This window comes from Antedon mediterranea, chromosome 4, assembly GCF_964355755.1.
Source record: "Antedon mediterranea chromosome 4, ecAntMedi1.1, whole genome shotgun sequence".
In the NCBI taxonomy this organism is placed as follows: domain Eukaryota; kingdom Metazoa; phylum Echinodermata; class Crinoidea; order Comatulida; family Antedonidae; genus Antedon; species Antedon mediterranea.
Window position 1 is genome coordinate 29,183,216 of NC_092673.1, and position 18,649 is coordinate 29,201,864.

Consider the following 18,649-nt stretch of genomic DNA (forward strand, 5'->3'; position numbering starts at 1 on the left):
GATAATATGATAAGTTAAATGACAGTAATAATGTTATAATTTAATAACCATATCATAAATAATTTTAATAAATTTGGAATCATATATAGCAAATTGTGTTGGCGTACAACAATTTTTGCTTATATATTAATCTACGTATACCAATATTTTCAGTGTGTTATAATTTTGATAATAAATAAAAACTTTTAAAATTGTTTCTGATAAACAGACATATTTTTGCAGTGAAAATGTGTGAAGTCGGCAGAATTGGCATTTTAAAATTTCAACAATCACTTTGCTCGTATTATATTATTGAAAAATCAACAAAACAGCACCCTTTCAGAAATGACAATCGTATAAATAACAAATTTAAAAGAGTATTTTACTATCAGATATTGCACATAAACATTTAAAATGGTGGACACTTGTATGCACCTAAATACAATACTTTTAGAACTAGATAAAATTGAAAAGATGGAATTATGCCCAGTGTATCCATCAAAGATGGAATCATAATTTTTTTTTTAAATGTATTGCAATAATTGTGTATGTGTATATTTTTACCCTTTCTTCCAATACAAAATTTAAAAAAAAGAAAAAGAAGAGAGATGGATGTTTTGGTATGAAACAATTGTGTTCCAGTAACATTTTTGTCATTAAATTGAGAAAACATTGTTAGTTATTATCATTTTGCGTACATGGCCACCGATACAGATTCTCTTCCTTCACAACGCTTTGTTTTAAGCGTTTACTCAGCCCTTTCTTAGGCTTGTGGCTAGGCCAAAGCGGACCTTCACTGATGTTTAGTTCACAGAAATCTACAAGGGATTTTACTTTGCAAACAAGGGTTTCTTCTGATCGGAACCGACGGCGAGCTAGGATGAAGAATGCCTCGAGGAACGCCCCAAAGCACATTCCGCAAGCGGTGCCAGCTGGAGTCTCCAGGTTCCACCTTCGTACGATGTCGATGTACATGATGTCAACGGAAGCCATTGTTAGGCTTCCAATACAGACTTTAGCTCGTCTGTAACAAATGAATGTTAATATAATTTAATCATGTGATAATAGCGAGTTGTTACATTACATTATACATATAGACTGGGTTTTAACAAGAAACTGTATTTTGATGTAACTGTAATTTTTGACATAATCTCTAATTTCATAATAATAAAATATCTTCAATAGGTCCAAGTTGATTTTTTTTAAAGTATGGTATTGTATTGTTGTGAACAACTTCCAAAACAAAACATCCGACGCAAGATTACACATACAGTACCCTTATGATTTACCTGTCAATCACGCATCCATATACTGTACCAGTAGAAAATTAGAATGCCTCATAAATTACAGTTTATTTTGTTTCAATAATGTTTAATGTGACATATTTTATCTTTACTTGTTAGTTTGCGCGTCTTCAACATACTGCCTAAAAATGACTGCGCAATGGCAACAAATTAATAAATAAAAGATCTCACCGACAAAAATTCCTGAACCCAGTGGCTCCCATATGCTGTGACTCGCGCACTCCTAAAAATAAATGGAATATTCCTGCAACTTTTTCTATCAGTCGGAGATGTTCATATTTTTCAGAGTATTTTTTTGGCCATATTTCTTCTAAACAATCCAACACCAGTTCCTCTTGATCTTCCTCTTTTGCCAAAACTCTTCTACTTGAAGGAATGTGTTCACAACTTCGAGAAACAAGTGCTTTTCTAAAACGGAAAATATATTTATTATAATTTTATTAAATATATTACATAATAATCAGTAATTTAAAGCAAATTTTGAATAAGAAGATAAGTAAATGTCTACTGGGCTAACATAGTAGGTAGGGTCAGTTGCTAAATAAGGCAACAATTAGTGGCTGGTTCTATCCTGACCTAGAACCAGGGTTCAATTCTAACTGTTTCAATTTCAATTCCTAAGCCTCAAATAAAATAAAGGCATGATTTAGTTTATCCAATCTGTAATTGTCGAGAATTTACAATCACTATAAAGCTGAACCCCAAATCCTAATCCTACCTCTCCGCAACAAACACATTTCTAATATGTTTTACTAGGCTTAAGCTCTGTCTACACTATCAAACTTTATGTGATGTGCTAATGTATGGACATGATGATGTAATATCACTGCAATATTTGGATATATCACTACCATATTTGGATATATCACTACCATATTTGGGCATATCACTACCATATTTGGATATATCACTACCATATTTGGATATATCACTACCATATTTGGGTATATCACTACCATATTTGGGCATATCACTACCGTATTTGGGTGCATCACACTTTTTGTCAAACTAGTTTGATAGTATAGACAGAGCTTTAGTGGTTATTTCATCATTCTGTTGTAATGTTTACCTTGCGGATGACAACCGATTCGCTGGCATAATAATCTTCAGTGTATCCGTCACTAGTGGAATTTTAATCTCTTCGTCCACCGGACTTGGAACGGATTCTACAACACCAGGTGACGCTTCATACTCATAGTCCAATCGCAGACTGGGATTGGCGTTTACTTCTAATAGCATAGGTTCCAAGTCTTCGGTAATCAGAATGTCAAATCCAAGGATCTATGAAGTAATTTTAAAATTGAAAACGTACATATAATATACAAATCAATATTTAATCAAGTTTAAATGTTTTACTGTGAAGAATGTGTGGTGTTGCCATAACAACTATTACTTTGCGACAAATGGTAATGAAAAATATGGTAATTCTGTGACATTTTTGGATTTTATGTCCAGAAAAAGATCAATAAGATATATTTGTTGAATAAAAATAAATACATTTTAAAGTAAAGCAAAATGAGAATACTGCAAAGCAAAAGATGTTGCTTGCCTAACCTAATCTAATAACTGACAATAGTCAACCAATCCTGGGTTCAAGTGCCATCACATGTCGGAAATTTTTCTAAGGACAAAATTACAACTCCACTCCCAAAGACTTTGTTTATGTAGAGCATCTTTTGTATATTGTCTTGTGAACCTCTGAGGGTCCCTAAAGATCATCAATTGCTGGATGGATCACCCTCATTAAATATGGTTATAAAAAAAAAATGTGATCAAGCAACAAACAACCGCATCATTTTACAGTAGTTCATTGTGCGCATGGATTATGGGATGTGTGTGCTCCTCACCACGACACAGGTTTGGTTGGTTCTCGGACGTCGCAAATCACGCTCCCTATTGTCATTGCTATGCTTTAATTTTTCCACTTTATTTCAGTTATTAGTAAAGTGAAATAAAATCAAAACATGCTCACCTGAAAACAAGATGGCCCAGCAGGCCTCTTTGCAGGAATCTCCAATTCATAACATACATTAAGGTCTGGAAGTAATGATGTTATAGTCTTCACAACAATTGCCTCAATTTTACACCATAACTGATCCGTGTTCACGCCCTTCTCGTCTAGCGTCCTCAACACGCTCTTCATAGTTCGTTTACTACCTCCATCAAGATTATCCGTGTGCACAAAGTTTATACTGTGTTTGTTTAGCGAGTAGTTAGTGAGATGCATGTATACTTGGTTTAGGTTTTGATTGGTCGGTTCTTCGTAATGTAAAGTACAAAATCGAGCCATTCCTTCTTGACTTATGTAGATGCGTAGCGGGTTCAACGACGCCAGTAAGACGTAAACTCGTAAATCAAATTTAGTTTTTTCGAGTAACAACGGTCTGGTAATATATTCTTGTATGATAGACTGACGAATATTACCCTGAATGGATACAGATTTTGGATCTGTGATTAAGTAAATACCGTCTCCCTGGCTTCCCTCGCTCGGTTTAACGATAAATGTTGGTTTGTAATTCGGGTTCTCATCATTTGCCTTCATGACGTCTTGGTAGAATTTGTGATATTCATCCGGAATGATCCAAGACGTTGGAAAGAAGCTGAATTCCGTTGGAAAGAGTTGTTTCATCTGGTACAGCAGTTTTGTGAGCTGTGATTTTTTGACAAGTCCTATTAATCCTAGAAAATGAATGAAATAACTGAAAATTTACATCTAAATATTTACATTTATATCAGAGGGCCCCTGGATATCAGCTGACCTGCGGGTTCAGCTGGAAGGGTCACCCTCTATAAATAAAGTTGAAATAAAATATACAAACAAATATCAGTACAAGTTCACTGGCCAGTAATTCACAGACAATTTCATGAGGTAAAGATTTGGTATATTTTTAATCTTTAAAACAAAATTTGGATGGCCAGTAAATTAAATTCCTGGGCAATTAAAACACTAAACTACTGGCCAGATGCAGAAGTTAAAATAAATTAATAATTTAATTAATTAAGAAAATACATGCAGAGACGGAAAATGGATATTTAGTCTACATTGACGGTGGACGTACAGTATAGCCGATCACTCAAAATATGCTAAAACGTCTCCAATGCCATCTACTGCTTAATGTAGAAACAGCGTGTTATATTCTTACACAGTCAATAGAAACTCGGCAAATTAATTAAATACAAACGTGTAAAAACTGTGACTAACCTGGGAATTTATTGACTTGGCCTGAAAGAACGGTTTCATTATCGTTAAAGCTGAGTGCGTTCCAATAAAGATCACAGCCGATTCGTCGTCCAGTTCGGTACTTAAAAGTGTGAAAAAAAACATCATTTTACATTCAAATGTCAAATTAAAAAGTTTTTTTTTCTTTTATATTGAAGAATTTTGATCTATTGCATAATATATCATCATTTACCAGATTTCTCAGTTCTTCTTTAGGTCGTTGCCAGTATGTGGGGTGCTGAATGTTTCTCGTTTAGTCCATGCTACTCTATGCTGTACAGTATATACACCGCGGCCATTTTTTTAAACAATTTCGATTTTTATGGCATGCATGATTTATAATATTTTATTTTTTTTTTGTTCATGTCTTTAGGCACATGTGGCTAAAGATTACCAATAGTAAATTATTCACTGTCCTATCAGATAGGCGGTAATCCCCCTGATACAGGGGCTATTTTGAACTAGTTCACCGCAGTAACCCCCTACTCTTCTTGAATAATGAACTGGGTTCTTTAATGTGCACACAGGTTACAGTATAACTGTGTACACCAGACCTACGGTTTATATAGTCTAAGAAGATTCGTTCCATCACCAGAACTAGGAACAAGTCAGCCCTGAACCTTTGCCGGTATTTTTAGCTCTTTATGTCCGGTAAATAACCTCCCTGTCTTAACCGCTTGACAATCTAACTCGCTCATATAATTTTACAAGTTAACTGCAGAGGTTACCCTCATCATTGTGAGATTAAACCTGTTATTTTCAAGGTATTTTTGCACACATATTGACTTTTCAGTTTGCAAGGTGGCTAATATACCAGTAAAATTACTAATAAAGTGTACAGTATATGGCATATTTTGCCATCTGGATGAGATAGTTTTGTTTCGTTTCGTTTTAACTTAATAATAATTATTTTAACAACTTATTCATTTTTCAAACTAATCTTTAAAATGAAACTGTACAAAATTGTATATTTGTATTTTTCAACTTGAACAAACTCCAAATTCCAAACATATTTTTATGCACATTTGACATACAATGAAATATAAAATTGCATAATAGATGGATATAAATTACAATGTTGTGTTTTTGCATTATACATAATAAATCTGAATTTACATCCAAATCACCAAAACTTAGAATATGTTCTTAACATTCTTATTCATAACTATAGTAATGATAAAAACAATTTTAAATGTAAATATGTATATGTTTGTATGATGTAGTATGTTTAAGCAGATATTAGTCCTTGATGGCATTTGCAGAAATAAAGAAATTGAATTGAATCCTAGTTCTGTTATATTATATATCACAATTTCTTCCTCACAATTTCCACAATTTGAAAGAACTATCTTAATATCTACAATATCATTATAATAATACATACAGTATGTAAACCACCTAAACAACAATATAACATTCATTTATTACAGGCAAATTTCACACATGGTTTAACCATTGCAAGAACTTATATAATTAATTTATTCACATGAATACTGTACACATATTTAATGTATACAAAAATAAATGACATTTTTATTAATAGTTTATACATATAGATCTGTCTAATTTCATGCAAGAAATATTGGTGAATCCCTACAGAATATGCAAAATGGATCCTGGTTAATTATATATAGAATGCAAAATGTTGCTTTATTTAGACTAATCCGTGCTATTTCAGTCTTTTTGTCCAATTCGTAACTTATTATTGAAGCCAGGTGCTTAAGATTGACCAGTAACACAGCTTGATAAAATGCAAGCGGCCCGTGTGAAATTCTTTTGTTACTTATTCATCTGTAAATAAAATCCTTTTGTACTTATGAACGGTTACCATAGCACTGGATATACAGGCAGTTTAAAATTTAAAACAATTCTGATTTTTTTAAACTCTTTTTCTGTCTAGTTCTTCCAAATTTGATTCGCAGCCTGTCAACTTGCCTGAAAACAGCCGATTCTATTATTTAACCAAGACCGCTATATTTATTTACCGCAACAACCAACCAACAAAAAAAACGGAACCGCTGAGATTTGTATTTAAACATGACTTGAATTGCCTAAAGAGATTGACAGTGACGGATATGCAGTCCTGCTTGAGCAAAAAAAATCTAAAAAAACCTTAAAGATTTAAGGTGTGGCTCAGAATGGATACGATAAGAGCATCCTTTTCAGATGGAAGGTCTTTTCATGTTGGGACATGAAATAAGGTTATATCCTGCGGATAAGCTATAGTGGATATTTTATGCATTCTTATGCACATTAATAATACAATCCATTCACTGAAGTCTACATTGTCATTACATACACACTACATTGTTCTATAATTACAGTGCAGGGATATCACCAGCATGTCATGAGTGGTGGTCAAGATACTCTGCTAAACCCACGCATTTCATAATTAAAGGTCGGAAAAATGCAGTTCGTAGACAATTCTACGATGTTCTTTGTGAGGTAACAATAGTCTTTTTCACACTGATCTGTAACCCTAACAAACAGGAATATTTACACTAATCTAAAAATTAACAAAATTTAATTGGCATTTGTTTTCATGTAAAAAAAAAAGAAATATTTCAACAGTAAAAATAGTTAAATAATTAGTGATATTTCAATTTTTCTAACTTTTAAAAGTTGCAGTTTTAATTTGGATGGTGCACACTAATTAAAAGTCTAAACAATTAATTAAGTCTTTCATCTGTCATTTTATTTATATACAGCCTGGTGTACTGTTAAATTAATAATTTCCCCTTCTTAATAAAGCATTAATTTTTTATATTCTGAAAAAGATTTACTTACAAATTCTTCTTACCTCTCTCCATGGCCACCCCAAGTCATCAAAACATTTTCTTAAAATTTCGGCATTCGACTTCGCCTTTGATGTGTCAACAGAAATAAGTCTACCCCTAGAACGTTTCTTTTTATCTTTATTAGGACAGGGGTCAAGTGTCAATCTTGAAACTAGATGACAAGTGTCCGGCAACGGTTCACGACTACACAGGCTAAACTCGGTTGTATTTGGCAGCGAAGACGATAGCCTTTCTTCAGCCCATATCCTGTGGCTTGTCTTGCGGTATCGACCTGGTGGACCTCGGCTAGTAGTAGTAGGCCCTGGGCTCTGGCCACCACCATAACGGCGGCGTTTGGAAGAAGTTGCTCTGTCCAGTGATGTACATCTCCCTGCTCTGTCTAGCCTGTTTATGGTTACTCCAGCACACATTTTGTGCGCCAGTACTAAACAGGAATCGACATTTTTTTCATGAATAAAGTAGAATACTTTAATTAATGATATGAAGAAAGACGCACCACACCACCTGAGCACACAATAGTGTGAAGGTTATCGATTTGCATCGATTTTGTATTATATTAAATAGCGCCATCTATAGTATTATACCATGAAAACTTTTTTTTTTTTTAAATGTACGTTGTTTCGTTTGACCGGGAACTACAATTATTTTTTCATTTTATTTCCTCACAAAAGATGGTATACATAATTTTATTTTTGATATTATTTATTTATTGCAAATGCTGAATCCTGTATATATGTATATAAGAAAAGTGCTAAAGTGGGTGAAATCACCACAAAAAATATTTTAGCCGAAAGCTAAAAGGTTTCAGAAATAACAATTTAATGTCCGCATGCATAAATATAGGCATATAATTATATCTAATGAGCGCACGAGATCTAGTAATTAAATCGTTGATAATCAACTATCAACTATAGAACACGTGATTATCAAGAACCGCCTGTATTTACAACAACCAGCACCACAATTAATGAAGAAATATAATATCGCTTACAGTTTTGACAATTTTATAGTGTTTTTATTTAATACATGAGTTATGGTTGTCTTGCTAGTGAGTCAACATGCGGGTATCAATGTGTCTCAAATAATATCCTGCAACACACAAAAATATATGATATATTTAAAGTAGGCCTATACATATATCTTATATAATGTATACGCAGAATTCTCAACGATCACAAACTGAACTTCACTAACAAACCTACTTGCCGATTAATAAACCCGACCAAATCCGAGACAGGCAAGATAACACAACTTTACTCGATCGTATTAACAGCAACATTACATCAAAACATCGCATCAATCAATAGAAAAATACCTCATCGGTCATCGAATGGTTCAAGAGTATAGACAAGAAACAACAACACAACTTTATATGCTTCGACATCGTGGAATTAACTTCTTAGACGTCACACTCAACCTAGCGAGGAACACATACCAGCCCTACACCAAACCACACGCCACTTTACAGTATATCCATCAACAAAGTAACCACCCACCGATCATCCTAAAAAATATACCCGTAGGAATAAACAAACGACTCTCGTCCTTGTCATCCGACAAGAATTCATTCAACTTAGCCGCCCCTGTATACCAGAAAGCCCTTAACGACAGTGGATACCATACCAGCACACACACTAAAATACGAACCGGCAACCAAGATAAGACGAAAAATGATACAACCCACCGTTCAGCCAAAACGTCAGCACAAACATTGGACAGAAATTCCCATCCCTAGTGGACAAACATTTTCCAAAAGATAACAAATTAAGGAAAATCTTCAACCGAAACACCATCAAGATAAGCTACAGCTGTATGAACAATATGAAACAGATAGGCCCCTAATAGACAGGCACAACAAGAGAATACTCAACCAGCCCAAAACAACATCCGTGGAAAACACGCAAGAAAACAAAACATGCAACTGCTGACAGAAAGACACATGCCCACATCTGTAATATACCAAGCCACACTTACACGCAAAGACTAGACAAATCCACCTCGGAAACTTATATCGGACTCACTTAAAATGATTTCAAAACACGATACAGAAATCACACCTCGTCATTCCGTCATACACGTTCTAGAAACTCAACTGAACTCAGTAAACATTTGGACACTCAAGGACAACAACACAGACTATTAAATCTCATGGCGCATCTACTAAAGCATATAGTAGCGCAAACAAAAAATGCAATCTCTACCTCAAAGAGAAATTATTTATCATCCGCGCGCCACCCTGAATTATCGACATGATTGATTGAAATTTATATTTATACTGGGTAACCTCTTCAGTCAAAGACTGGTCTCCCAGAGGGCCCAGTTGGTGATCAGTAGCTGTGATGTACTAATACACCGGGGTAACCCCCTACTCGTCTCGAAAGATGTACTAGGTTCTTTAAAGTGCACACGAGCTAGATGTGTACACTGGACCTACAGTTTATAGTCCTGATCTGAGAAGACTCGTTCTACCACCAGAACCATCGAGTGAGTGAGCCTTGAACCCCTGCCGATGTTATGGCTACGTAATTACGGTTCCACTGTCTTAACCGCTCGGCCACTCACTCAAACAAACGTAACGAACTTGTGTCCGCCTGCCGACACAGAAAGAAGGCATTGTTACATTCCAAAATATATTACCTGTAAATGCTAATTATACAAGTAAATGTGCTTATAAGCAACGTTGTAATTGATTGTTCTCATTATAGTCTCCTGATGAGTAAGTAGCACGACTCACGAAACAAGCCTGTAGAGACTTCTTTTCCAGACTTATATTATATATATCCATATATAGGCCTATATAAACACAGCAGGCAAAGAACATTAATTCTAAACCGCCCGGTGATATACTGAAATTTAATTAATTAATTTGAGATCCAGCCACTGATACCCACAGCATTGTCATTTTTTGTCAGTAATTTGCCTTTGGACATATATATATATACATAAATACAGAAGGCATGCCCAAATACAATAACATAGGCCTACTTTTCCTATGATAAATTAATATAATGTTCTGTTTGATTTTGCCTTAGACGACGTGATACAAATAAAAACATTACTCCACATAAAATTGCAGTTACAACTGCCACAAGAGCAATCAGCCAGGCATAGTTACGACGACTACTTGACGCGTTTGTGACGCGTTGAGAAGAAGAAAACAACTCGTTCGTATAGTTTGAAACGCATTGGCAACACATTGGAAACGGCTCACATCCTTCGTTACAACACGGTTGTATACTAATATCGGACTCCTGCCATACACTCTCTCCAACAGTTAGGCCACTCTCTTCTAGTAATCTGGCCGTATGTAAGTCATTTAAAATCGAATGCATCGCCTCGTCGTTCGCCATGTTTACCTGTTCCCCTGGGTCAAGGTTCAGATTGTAAAGTAACGCACGATCGTGCTTAGTAAGCGGTATAACTCCGTCACAAGCATGTGTATTTGACGAATTACTAGCGGCAAGCGTTGCGCTGTGTGCTTTGTACTGGTGGTAACGGTAGGCGTATGGCCTTGTGTATGTAGAATTGAAAATCATAAGACCTGATCTTGGGCTCTGAAAAAAAATGAACATTAAACAAATTATGCTGTTTAGTACAAGAAACACAAAGCAACGGCAAATGGGCTTGATGCTCTTATTTTGAGAATTTAGGTTCAGGATCAGGGTCTCTTAAACAAATATTTAAATAAATAAATACAATCTTTGGTATAATTATTTCAGTTCGAAAACATTTAACACACCTGGGTAAACGTTTGCACCCGATTATACACCAGTATATTCATAACGTACGGTAACTATTTGAAAAATCACGCATACAGCTTGGTTCCCACTAGAGACGCAACACAAGGACGTGACGCAACGTGAGTGAGTTAACTAATCACAAGCGATGGATTATTTGAACTCTCGCTTGTCATTGGTCAACACGCTTACGTTGCACCACTATCACTACCATGGTTAACGATATAAACTGGTGATCGCTCTCTTTTTGCTTGCTATTCAATTACCTTTCCATTGTTAAAAATCACATCACTGATGTCATGACCATCAAGTTGTATATTGTCAACTGACGACCCAATCAAATTTGCAATTGTTGGAAATATATCTAGATGACTGATAATTTCCCTAGATATACCAGGAGCAATTCGACTTGGCCAATACACCACACCCGGTACTCGTGTGGCGCCTTCAAACGTGGTATCCTTTCCACATCTAAGTGGCCCAGATGAACCACCATCAAAAACTGCATCTTTGTTTGGCCTAAAAGAAAACAACATCGTGAAAATATCTTCTTTTTTTTTAAAATTAAATTGTGATCTGATGACGCCTCCAATTGTATAAATACTGTATATACTTTTATTTAGTTTAAATTAAATTTAATTAAAATATTTAATATGTCATGGTTGTTATGAGCTATTTCAATATTACCAACTCACCCGTTGTCGGATGTGAATAGAAACAAAGTGTTGTCAAATTCCCCAATATCCTTTAATGTTTTGATGATATCTCCAATCTGCCAATCCATTTCAGCTATGGAATCGGTATAATATCCACCTAAGGTGGAATTACAAAATCTTGGACTAGGAAAAAGTGGAACATGAGGTTGCACAAACCAGTACATAAGTAAAAACGGATTACCACCTTCACTGAACTCTGTAACCCAACTTCTAGCGGCTGCGGTTTGTCTTTCAATGAGTGTAAACAGATCCACCGGTTGTTCAATGATCTCATCCTCTAGAAATAATGGAGAAGGTACTTCTGTATCTAAACAGTCTACGGTACAAGGTACATCTGGTTGAAAACAGATTAGAGTTGGACATCCGCAAAGGTCAAGCGAGACAGGAATACCGAAATAATGGTCAAATCCATGATGCCGTGGCAGAAACTCTCTGTTACGACCAACTCCAAGATGCCATTTGCCAACAAGGGCAGACTTGTATCCCTGTTCAGCTACGAGTTCGGCAATGGTCGTCTCGTTGTGAGGAAGCCCTAGCGGACTACTTAAGCGCAGCACTGACCGTGTATCCAGGGCGTTCCAAAAACCACTCCGTACCGGATATCTACCAGTCAATAGGCCAGCTCTAAAAGAAAATGTAATTTATACCGAATAAAACAAAAACACAACACCTTTTTTTTTCAACTAGATATCGCTAAATAATAATAAATTTAATTTTAATTCACAAACCTGGATGGGGTACAAACAGGACCCGAACTATAAAATTGTGTAAGTTTCAACCCATCTCGGTAGAGTATATCAATATTTGGAGTATTCGAGATCGGGTTTCCAGTCGCCTGTAGATCACCATAGCCCACGTCATCGGCCAGAAATATGACAATATTAGGTTTTTTGTGAGATCGACAAATGTTACATTTTACAACTAATAATATAAATAATACAGGAAACCATCTTCTTATATACATTGTCCTATGTTATACCGTAGCTTCCATTAATATGTATTGTAGGTACGTATGAACTTGCAATCCCTTCTGATTTAAACAGTGTGAACACCACACCGTCATACATATATATGCATAATTTGCAGCATAATTTATGCGGGTATTATTATCAAACGATTAAATTATATTTCTTAGCCTACAGTGTCTTAATAAAATTTTGTTATGTCTACCGGTATTTTTACATGAGCCGAAACATAGTTATATTATTATAAAAGGCGAATGTGAAAGGAAATATAGCAGAGAGTCGAACAACATTCGTAAAGCTCATATATGTACCATATTAGGCATATCAACACCATATTTGGGCACACTTTTTTTTTTGTCAAACTAGGTAGAATCACGAAACACTTCGACGTTGTTGGCCTAAAATGTTTACATTTACAAATTCCTTTTTTGAATAACGCTGTTAAATTATAAAATAAGAAGTTACTATTTTATTATTATGATTATTATTATTATTATTATTATTATTGGTATTATTGTTATTATTATTATTGTTTCTTATTTCTACACTGGTTTAATCAATAGATACATTTATATAAAGTGTAAGGAAGGAAAAGAAATGATACATTAACGTTAAAGCAATGAAGCTATTATTAGAAGTCATCAATACTCTTCCATAATAGTGGCGTTAACTGGAAAAAAGAACCGGGACTTCCCTGTTAAAACATGGGTCATTAAACACTTATTGATATAACCTCAGTTTCCTATCTAACCTATCCTTATTGTTTTGTGCTTTATGGTATTTTACGATATCAATTATTAAAATATTGATTATTATCATTAAGTATTGATTACTATCATTAAGTATTGATTATTATCATTAAGTATTGATTATTCGGTTCGTATTGAAAATTCATAATTGAATTTGAAAAGTTTTAATTTGTTGATATAAAGTATTGATCATTATTGATTTAAAGTATTGATCATTATTGATTTAAAGTATTGATCATTATTGATTTAAAGTATTGATAATTATTGATTTAAAGTATTGATCATTATTGATTTCAAGTATTGATCATTATTGATTTCAAGTATATTACTCTTGATGATTAATGTAAACTTGCAAGAAAACATAATTAATAAATAAATTTTGACTTTTAACCACATAATGCTTAAAGCCTCTATGCCCTTCACATGAAAATAAAAGTAATCCATGAAATAAATAAAATAAAAAGAGCAATTAAAAGTGAAAGTGACAGGCCATACAATATAATGATGTTAACTGAAAAAGGTTTCAATATCGAAGGTGAAAATATATGTTGAAAAGGTAAGTTAAAAAAACTGTATATGGTGGTTTTTACTATATATTTTAATACCTATTGGTGGCCAACCATTGGACCATACATAATGTGTCTTGTTATGCATGACAAACCAACAACTATATAATAATCATTATGTATGTATGTGTATATATATGTGTGTACTTTACTTTCGTTTTAGAACAACTCCTATATCCGGACCAACTCCTTCAAGTATAATTGTTATCGTTTGTATTACAACGTTCAAGTAGTGTTTAAGTGAGCTGCATGGATTAACTGCGTTGGTGTTTAGGTAAGCCCTTACTTTGTTTTAAAAATAAAAATTCCATGTCATAAATAACAGTTAGTTACCAGGCTTTACAATGAGTTTACATGGTATTGTTTGTTGTATTGGTTTGTAACATCCAATTACTGCGTTTACTTTATAGATTAAAAACGTATATTTCTTGAAACATTCATTTATCTTTTCTTCAGAAAATATTAATTGACGTGGTAGACTAAAATCAACGTATAGAGTATCTAACATATATGGACAAATCTATCTGACAAACAATGTCAAATTAGGGAATAACTGTATAGGCTTATCATTCCTCAAGTATGAATACCCTCATCTCCACCATTTTTGTCGTGTTTTGGACCTTTTTACTGAAACCAAGTACAAGTAAGTAGCCTACTGCTCGAATATACAACATTAGTGTACTTTGCAACCATAACCATTATGAGTAAGATTCATGTTGAAAAATAACAAGGCCATATACATGGCTGCAGTCGCGTGCTCAAGTCAGTGTTTACCGACCAACCGTCCGACCAACCAACCGACATAGTGAGCTAGAGTCGTGTTGCACGCGACTAAAATTGTTGTACTCTATTAAAAATTAACATGGTTATCGGGGGTGGAGGCGTTGAAATGAAAATGCATCTGATCTTTTCTTAATAGATATATTTGCTTGTCTGTTGACCTCATGGGGACCCGATTCTCAAGTTAAGATCTTGCACATTTTTATTTTTCAAAGGTAATCCGTATGGAAATCTATCGTGTGAAAGCACAACGATCGACCAGTATAGATGTATTTGGAAATCACGTTCACATGGTAGAAATGTGACCTATGACATTGAATCGAGACGTTGGGACGATGAGTAAGTGTCTATGACTACTGTTGACTAGGCCTACATTTGGAGAGGGTTTAGATTTATAGGCCTATATTTGGAACTCAATAGACTAGGCCTATATTTGAAAAGTGCTTAGACTAGCCTATTTGGAAAGTGCTTAATAGACTAGGCCTATGGAAAGTGCTTAGACTAGGCCTATATTTGGAATGTGCTTAATAGACTAGGCCTATATTTGGAAAGTGCTTAATAGACTAGGCCTATATTTGGAAAGTGCTTAATTGACTATGCTATATATGGAAAGTGCTTATAGACCTATTTGAATGCTTATTGAATCCAAGCATCCAATCCTTGGCAATTTGACTAAATAAACACTGATAATTTAAATGAAAATGGCTTCATCTAATTCTTTTATCCGGGCCCATTCGGGTATAGGCCTATAGGCACTTTTCTTAGACCGGTGGACTCATTGTGTACGAGTTTCTGTCGTGTTTTTATTTTTATTCTTCGTATTTGCCTTTTCTTCACGTATTATGATACATGCTTATTGTTTATCATATCAACAGCATACGAATTTTTCCAATCAACAAATCTTTTCAATCAGATGGAAAAGCCACAATTGTTAATTTTGACTGCGCAAAAGGCCAAGGAGAGTTCACAGCGCAGATTGTATCGGTGTACAGAAAAACCGCCGATGGAAATCGAAAACTTGTTTCTGATCAATTGAAATTTGTCCCATATACAGAAGGTAATACATTTCGCAATCTTATTTAAGTTTAGAAACCAATCACAAATTATCCATCGTGATTGGTCATATTACTTGCGGCGCGTTTACCATTTTGTCCAATTAAGTTCGAACTTTAAACCCTAAGTATGTATAGCAACAAAATACCGACATTACCCCATTGAAAAAATGTGTGTTTGTTCTAGCAATACCAAGGGAAGTTTCAGGAATCAACTTCAATGTCACTGAAATGTCCATAACTGCCATTTGGCAGAGGCCGCGTGACCTTACAAAAAGTACTCGGAGCTTACGCTACAAAGTACACTACTGGAACCCGGATGTAGATAAAACTATTGAAATGGTAGGGATAACGACGTTTTTAATTAATTCATTCTAATTATAGGGTCCACATTGTTAATAACAGGCAGGGGTTGGTATACCCTATCTTTATTAAAAGTATGGGTTTTGCGCGTGCAAATTTGGAGCGGGTAGGCCTATCTTTCCAGTTATTTCATAAATGTGTAAAATAATATGTAACGTAATATGTACATAATTAAGTTCTCGGTCTAATAATATTTTAATATTCATCACAGAATGAACAGCAATGTACCATTGGTGACTTATCACCGTATACAACTTACAATATTAGTATATCGAGTCGTTTTAAACTGTTCATATATGATGAAGAGGCCAAGTGGAGTAAACAAACTATAAACCAAGTCACCACAGCGGGTTCTATTACTAATAAGGCTACTACTGCCCCGCCCCCAACGACAATAGCAGGTAGGTATAAAGATCAGCTTCTCTGCTACGAATTGCTGAATATTTAATGCAATTTCTATAAATTCTATCATTCTTATTAATATTAATGATGTCAATCTCTCTTAAAGTATTGTCCTCCAAAAACATGAACAATTAAAATTAATAAAATCAGACTTTAAATAGGTCATTTTGCAGTTTTAATGAAGTTATTCACTTCCGGAAAAAAAAGAAATTATTATTTAACTTATAAAAATACAAAGGAAACGGTTAATTTTAACCAATATTTTGCTTTAAATTACATTTTTTCAGGTAAATCATTTTTTATCGATCCAGTTTTTGGTCAAAGTGATTAACTATTATGAAACATTAAGATGACATACAACAAAAAATTAGGGCAAAATTATCTTAAACTGTGTCAAGAGTATCTCTACCTTATTATCGCATGTGACGTCATAAAAGTACCTTAGTGATGCACTGTGGACGTAAAAAATAAAATACTGATTTCTTTTTAGAAGCTCCACCACAGTGGCTATATGTTTCGTTCACGTTAGCTACTACAGTAGTCGTTATTTTCGTGGCAATAGTGTTTGTCATTGGCATTACGCGGCATTGTACACTTTTGGATATGAAGAACAGCGCAGATATTCAATCAAGTCTGCTGAAATGGAAACATTTGGTAAGAATAATGAACAATTGATATTTATGTTGTGTGTGATGACAGACACGTAATGAAGACCCCAATGAGGCGGTGGGTGAGTCATTTCATGGTGATGATGATAACAATGTTGATGTATGTAGGTCTATAAAGTATACTGTATCATATTTTGCAGAAATACTCACCGAAAATCCCTGAAAAGGAGCAGTATACGGAATTACGTCCTCAAGAAGAGAAAACTGAGAAGATGTCAGCCCCTGACGACAACAATAACGCCAGCACCACGTCGTCACTACGTCCGTCTGCTGCGGACAACTACGCTAGCACCACGACGTCATTACGTTCATCTACTGTGGGCAACTACGCCAGCAACACGACGTCAGTACGTCCGTCTGCCGCTAACAACTACGCCAGCAACACGACGTCACTGCGTTCGTCTGCTGTGGACTCGTATCAACAAATGCAATATACCATAGCCTTTGATTTTCCGATTTGTTCCGAAAACCATGACAAATCCGACCCAAATCCTCCACTTGGTACGTACGTTAAGATTAATTTTGACGATAGTGGCCCTCCACCTGAATGTGTCCGGCATCCCATCATTGACGTCATAACGCTAGATTCATTAGAAATAGAAGAGGATATTTTAAATGACGTCAGCATAGAGTTTTACCCATCAGACAGTTACAATACTAAAATAAACGAAGAAAACATAATAAAATGCGGGTATGTTCCAATTTCGAAAACAAGAGAGGATTCAATACAGACTTAAATGTGAAAGAATCCTGGTCAGCTATTGGTAACGCAAGTAATTTGACCAATCACAACAGTTCGTTCATAGCTTTGCGTTGCGTCTTACGTAACTATTGACTACAGCATGGTAACCAAGCAATAACTATATTACTAACTTTCAACAGTACGCTTATATTAACATTCTAACCACATAATGTTTCCATATTTAGGCCTATTGTATTAGAAAGTAATAATAATAATAGTTTAATACTAATATTTATTCTTAAACATAATATATTTTTTTAAAACTTTTTTCCGATCTTTACGATTTTGATGATAACGATTATTAATGATGATGCTGATGCATGATGATGATTATGATGAAAACAATGATAAATTAATGGTCTTGATATCTTTAATAAAATGTCAAAATATTGAATACCAAATGTTTGTATATTATTTCTTGACATGCAGCAGCACAATGACGTTACCGTATACTTACTCGAATGTTTGAGTATGACCAAGATGTTTGTGAGCATGCGCATAATTATGGTGATCCTGATGGATGTGTTGATGGGCATCATGTCCAGATACCACCACTAACGCTCTGAAATCGAACTCTCTATTAATATTATTGATCTGATAGAGCGAAC

At 34.7% G+C, this 18,649-nt stretch overlaps 3 protein-coding genes across 3 annotated transcripts; 1 reads left to right on the plus strand and 2 right to left on the minus strand.

Annotated features, from left to right (window-relative positions):
* Positions 1-607: 607 nt before the first annotated feature.
* On the minus strand, positions 608-7,810 carry LOC140046256 (tubulin polyglutamylase TTLL11-like). Its single transcript, XM_072090831.1, has 6 exons — positions 7,304-7,810; positions 4,486-4,585; positions 3,256-3,962; positions 2,353-2,564; positions 1,455-1,691; positions 608-1,003 (listed from the first exon to the last, which is right to left on the minus strand). Exons 1-6 carry the CDS (start codon positions 7,709-7,711, stop codon positions 655-657), a joined length of 2,013 nt encoding a protein of 670 aa, XP_071946932.1. The 5' UTR covers positions 7,712-7,810; the 3' UTR covers positions 608-654.
* Positions 7,811-10,101: 2,291 nt separating this feature from the next.
* On the minus strand, positions 10,102-12,769 carry LOC140046257 (arylsulfatase A-like). Its single transcript, XM_072090833.1, has 4 exons — positions 12,483-12,769; positions 11,734-12,378; positions 11,305-11,557; positions 10,102-10,855 (listed from the first exon to the last, which is right to left on the minus strand). Exons 1-4 carry the CDS (start codon positions 12,716-12,718, stop codon positions 10,292-10,294), a joined length of 1,698 nt encoding a protein of 565 aa, XP_071946934.1. The 5' UTR covers positions 12,719-12,769; the 3' UTR covers positions 10,102-10,291.
* A 1,450-nt stretch (positions 12,770-14,219) lies between these two features.
* LOC140046258 (uncharacterized) lies at positions 14,220-18,525 on the plus strand. The gene is made up of 8 exons (XM_072090834.1): positions 14,220-14,308; positions 14,491-14,677; positions 15,030-15,153; positions 15,690-15,871; positions 16,054-16,208; positions 16,441-16,630; positions 17,122-17,285; positions 17,440-18,525. Exons 2-8 carry the CDS (start codon positions 14,614-14,616, stop codon positions 18,034-18,036), a joined length of 1,476 nt encoding a protein of 491 aa, XP_071946935.1. The 5' UTR covers positions 14,220-14,308; positions 14,491-14,613; the 3' UTR covers positions 18,037-18,525.
* Positions 18,526-18,649: the final 124 nt, after the last annotated feature.